We start from the raw sequence: 6,000 nt of genomic DNA on the forward strand, positions 1-6,000 counted from the left end.
AAAAGGATTTCTATGAAGACACAAAGTCACAGGAATTGAAGGTATAAGATATGGAGGGATTGTAACCTGCACCATTGAAGACAATGTCTACCTACATGGTTTCTCAGAATTATTCACACATAGGCACACACATTCATATACACATTACACACACACACACACACACACACACACACACATATATCTTATATTTGGCTTTGTTAATGACAATTTGTTACCTTAAATAAATACTATTTCTTCATTAAATTTATCTGTATGTCAAATTATTTACTGAGGCTATATCCCTGCTTTTAAACATATGATGTATAAATTTTAACGTCTAAAGATTCAAATAAATAAAAATTTTTAATAGGCATTAATTATCATAATGAAGAAAAATATGATATTGTCATTTTCCAACCCAAACTATGTTGTTGTATAACATGCACAATTCTTGCTTCAATTTACTCAACTCTGTAGCCTCTGTGCCACTTTATGTGGCTTGGGAATTGAGGTCAGAAAGACAGAAGGAGGAAGGAGGTTGGAGTGGGAGGAATGAGATGAAAGAATAAGGAAAATAATAACTCAGACTCAAGTTTGCTTGTTGAGTTTAGAAATGTTAAGACAACTTTTGATAACAAAAGTTGGGTTGAAAATCTGCTTTGGACTAGTGTAGAGACAGGGTGGAAAAACACAGGTTTACAGAAATAAACAAATATTTAGAATTGAGGATTAAATTACAAATAAGCGAGTTCTAGAATTAAAGAACTTAGAGCTAGAAAGGATCTTAGAGATCATCTATTCTCCTGCCTCATTTTACAGACAAGGATATTGAGGCCTGGAGAAGTTAAAAGAAATTACCTATGTTTATAAACATAATAAGTAATAACAACTCTTTTGTACCTTCTTCCTTTTCTTTCTTTCCCCATCCAATACACAAACATCCCCTCTACACTACCAGCCACCACAGTCATCAACAATATTTAGCCTTGGAAACAAAAGAGTAAACCAAGTATGGTTGATCACTTTGTCAGGTTCAACAAATCCTCTTTCTTTGTGTCACAAATGAAGAATGAATCAAAGAACCCCCAGTTAAAGTTATTAGGTTAAGAATGGAAGTAGAAATAAAGAATTGATTTTTCTTTTGACTTTCTAAAGGTTAGTCTGACAAACTTCACATGCAGTCAAATAATGACAAAATATTTGCGCACAAAAGTACAAAAATAGTATCATCCATAGCAAGTGTAATTAAAATGTTTTCAATTTTTTGTTATTATTTGAATATTCTTCAATTATTTTTACTGGAAATTCCATCTTGGGTAGAGATAGAAACCATTTCATGAACACAAATGAATTAATTTGTGGTTGAACTGGGTGGCTAAATCAAGGCCTCTTTATGTTTGACTTGACCAGAAAAGTTCCACTAGAAGTGAATGTCTCACTGCTTTATTAGTTATCCTAAACATAAAGGAAAAAGATACTTCTCCATCATAGGGTGAGTACAAAGAAATAGGATGGTAAATTTTGTACTTAACATGTTTATAGAGACTATACATCTCTGGGATAAAGCATCTGTGCATTCTTTAAAGCATTTCATTGCAACGAGGAAAGAAGAAAAATATTGGTCATTGAAATCTACCAGCAAATTTAAAACAATTCAGGTAATAGGATCTACTTCATCTTTCATGAAAACTTATATCCAAGTTGTTAACAAGTAGCAGCTTCTCTCTAACTTTTCCTGCTCAGCCCACTCTCTCAGAGAGGTGCTAATGGGCAGTGAAATAGCTAAAAAATCAGGCAAGGAGTCACAGAGAGTGGAGGAAAAACCAGACATCTGGATAATTCAGAGTCGAGCTTCATCTTAAGACTAATCAAGAGGGGGCACCTGGGTAGCTCAGTGGACTGAGAGCCAGGCTTAGAAATGGGAAGTCCTAGGTTCAAATCTGGCCTCAGACACTTCCTAGCTGTGTGACCCTGGGCAAGTCACTTGACCCCTATTGCCTACCCTTACCACTCCTCTGCCCAGGAGCCAATACACAGAAGTTAACGGTTTTTTTTTTTTAAAAAAAAAAGACTAATCAAGAGTTTGGTTATGGAATCTAGAAGATAACCTTTAATAATAACATAACTTCTTCAACTGATGTAGAGAGCCCAGAGAGGTTGATTAAAACATATGGCCATCCAAAGATAAAAAGGAGAGACAATGCCAGTAAACTGAAATCTGAGTCTGCTGTCCTTGTAAAGAAATGATAAGAAAAATGTAATTTGGTTTTGATCTTAGATTTGTTTCCACCTCCAGTAGAGAATTTTGCGGTCAAGTAGCAATTTAAACTATTCTCCAAACTGGGTCCTGGTTTTTTGGGTTTATAAAGAAATCTTTTTCAAAAGAGGTCAGCGCCTGAACACTTTCTTTAATCAATAGTCAAAGGATTTAGACAACTGGTGGCACCAATCTCTCTTCTTGAAGACTGCAGGGTATCACTTCCTTAATCTTCATCCCACCAAAGGGCAAGAGTTTCAGATGGATTTTCTTAAACTGAGATTTTTGGTGTACACACTTCCTTTCATCTTCTGGCAAGTGATTACTTGTCTTAATCAAAATTCCTTTGTGTATCGTTAACTAATTTTTGCTGTCTACATTTTTTTACAGTGAGTTTGTAATAGCCCAGTTCTAAGTTCTTTGTGGGATTTCATTTTTACTAGTTAGCCTTGAGGGAAGCTAAATTTAAAAGTAGGGAAACAGTAATTAAAAGTGATTAGGACAAGAAGGCTCGGTGCTATGAAATGTGGGCTCAATTGTCCTTGACACAACCAGAATGAGGCCACAGGTTTTTGGTTTTGATTATGGCCTTACTTGCTATTTTAATAAACATGAACCAGTATTCAAACTTTTAATATCCTGCTGCTTAACTATTTCCAAAAAGCCATCCAGCTCTTTTAAAAAGCCCTTGTTTTAAAATTTTAATTTGCTTGGCTCGGCCTCACCTTAGAAAGTTGTAGCCTCACCGTTACTCTTTTTTTTATATATGTATATATATAAGTTCATTTCCAGAATCACAAGGAATCTGTTTTTTTTAAACCCTTATAAGTGTTTCCTCATGTGCCCAAAGCATCGGGTGCTGACAGCTTTCTTACACTGTTTTATCTGGTTCCCACAGTAAGTATGAGAGACAAATACAGGAATGTGTCCAGTGTCGACTATACCCATCAAGAATACAATGATACTTACAATTCTTCTAGGAAGCGGAGATTGTGCAGGGGGTTTGGGGGCAGCTTAGTGATGTTGTTCATACTGAGATCACTGTAGGGAAAAACAGACAGAGCGTTAATACAACATATGCTGCAGCGGCGGTATCCAGCTGTTCATTCCCCACATTTTCAAGGAACACATTTGGAAGAATTAGAGCCTTTGCCAAAACTAAGGAAAGCTTCTTTTGCATCTTAAAAACAATCCTGATCTCTCAAATGAAACCATCAGTATCTGGCACAAAGAGAGACCTTAGCAGTGCACACAAGTAACATTTAAAATAATTTAGAACGACTGGAGGAAAGGTTGCCTTTTGTTTTTTTCCTAGGTTCAAAGATGGATGTGTAAGACAGTGAATGAAGCCGAACTCAACTACTGGAGGAACACATTTTTCTGTGGTGATCACATTTGGGGGAAGATGAAAAATGCCTTTGTTGAGCATCTGTAAAAAGCCTATTAACTTTAAGCACCTTGTAAAGACAAATATTTTGATTCAAAGAAACTCAATTATAAAAAACAACAACGTTCCTCCCTTCTAGCATGCTCCTTTTGCAGGTTCTCAGATTGCATTAAATAAGTGAAATGAACCATAAAACAAGGGTGTAATGCGATCCTGCTATGCAGCACACTTCCTGCTGGGGTTCCACAGTAGTTCCTGGCTCAGGAAACAACTAGCCTCTTTGGGCAGAACTCAATCAATTTTTGTTTTAGGCTAAATTCCAAATAATTGGGCTTAATCTAATTTTTATTTTTATATTTCTTTACTGCATTTCACATCTTTCTGCAAAATCACCCAGATTCGGCTGGAAACTCAAAGACCCATAGCTGAATCCAGCCCTGCTAAAAAGACCCAGCTCAGGCTTAGTAGTAGCTTTTTTTGGTTAGGTCAATGCAAATTCAAAACAGTGAATTAAATGATGGTATTGTGCTACTCCCAGACAAAATTAATGTAACTGAAGTTTTGTAGGTAATTGGTGAAGAGAACTAGTTTACTTTTTTTCTAGGTTATTCTAAATCAAATATTCACTTGAATAAACATGCACATCACTAATAACTGGACTAGATTCCATTCCTTTGCATGATTATAACTCCCAACTAGTGACTCTAAAATTTCTATTTACTGCTTAAAATGAATGAACTGAGGTGGAAAGTGGGCAAAATCAGGGAAGCAATTTATACAACAGCAACAATACTGTAAGAAATGAACAACTTTGAAAAAAGGAAGAACTCTGATCAATGCAATGATCAGTCATGATTCCAGAGTCCTGATGATGAAGTAGACTAAGACCTCTTTTTTAAAAGAAAACCAGGGGGCAGCTGGGTAGCTCAATGGAGTGAGAGTCAGGCCTAGAGACAGGAGGTCCTAAGTTCAAACTCAGCCTCAGCCACTTCCCAGCTGTGTGACCCTAGGCAAGTCACTTGATCCCCATTGCCCACCCTTACCAATCTTCCACCTATGAGACAATACACCGAAGTACAAGGGTTTAAAAACAAAAAAAGAAAACCATTACCTTCTGTCTTAGAATTAACACTAAGTGTTGGTATAAGGCGGAAGGGCAGCAAGGGCTAGGTATTTAGGGTTAAATGACTTGTTCATGGTCACAGAGCTTGGAAGTCTGAGGACAGATTCGAACCTATGACTCACTGTCTTCAGGTCACCTAGCTGCCTCCTCCCACCTCTTGAGAGAGAGGTGATGGAGTCAAGATGCATTTTGCTTGATTATATTTATTCATTACACTGGTGTTTTTCTTTTCTTTCCATGGGAGAAAGAAATAAATGCTTGTCAACGGAAAAAAATTGAATGAAAAACCAAATGTCAATCAAAGCCAAATAAGCAATAAGCAATTGTGAAAAAGAAGTAATCTTGTGTAGAATACATTTGACTCTCTCAAAAAATAAAATTGTAATTACTTTTCCATTGATTTTGCAGATGGTAAAAACTGAGGATCAGAGAAGTTCAATGACGTATCTAATCTCAGGTCAGTGGAAGCCCTGAGTCTAGAACCTAGACTTTCTTTATCTCACAAAATGTTACTACTTATGAAATGCCAAGATACATTCTGGTTACTTACCCACTAATCCTTAGTTTGCCCACTTTTTTCCTTGCATGGATTTAGAAAGTAATTTTTTCTCTTATTTCTATGGTTCAATAATCAAATATTCTGAATTACTTTAAGAATCATGGATTATGACTACTATTTTAGTTATTGTTTTTCCTTAGTTGTTTTAGAAATTGCTTCCGTTAATGATTAAACATCAGAGGAAAGACAGTAAATGTGATGTCTCTCTTTTTCTCCACGTAGCAAGAGAAGACAGAGAATACCATTATTTAGATATATCTTTACATTCGAGTCTCTGGCCTTCCTTTTCCCCTCCATCAAAGAGGAGTACTTTTTCACTCATGTTTTAGAAAATATACTCTGCCATCCCAAAAGATATTAGTGATCACTAAGTGTTGCTTGAAATTTGCCTATGTAGCAAGATGTAATATCTAAATACTTGAAAGGTTCCAAGAAGTTGAGTGGTTAATGTAATAATAATGGGGTAAAGAATCAGGTGAGTTACTGGGGAAACTGAGGATTTAGGCAATAGGAAAGTGACAAGACTAATGAGGTAAGACACTGGGAAGAGGATGTGGGGCAATGAGGAAGGAGAAGGATATTTAAAGAGAAGAGTTTAGGGGGATAGTGAGGAGTGGGCATTAAGCTGAGGCGTCTCCTTCCTTCCTTCCTTCCTTCCTTCCTTCCCTTCCCTTCCCTTCCCTTCCCTTCCC

The 6,000-nt window shown here is 36.5% G+C and overlaps 1 protein-coding gene across 2 annotated transcripts in view; it reads right to left on the reverse strand.

Moving 5' to 3' along the window:
- LGR5 (leucine rich repeat containing G protein-coupled receptor 5) overlaps positions 1–6,000 on the reverse strand; it is a 207,275-nt gene that overhangs the window by 122,985 nt on the left and 78,290 nt on the right. For both annotated transcript variants that reach the window (XM_044679732.1, XM_044679731.1), the window contains exon 2: positions 3,209–3,280. In XM_044679732.1, coding sequence (XP_044535667.1) covers positions 3,209–3,280 — 72 coding nt within the window. The remainder of the gene's footprint in view (positions 1–3,208; positions 3,281–6,000) is intronic.

The sequence above is a fragment of the Gracilinanus agilis genome, chromosome 5 (assembly GCF_016433145.1).
Source record: "Gracilinanus agilis isolate LMUSP501 chromosome 5, AgileGrace, whole genome shotgun sequence".
NCBI classification, from domain to species: domain Eukaryota; kingdom Metazoa; phylum Chordata; class Mammalia; order Didelphimorphia; family Didelphidae; genus Gracilinanus; species Gracilinanus agilis.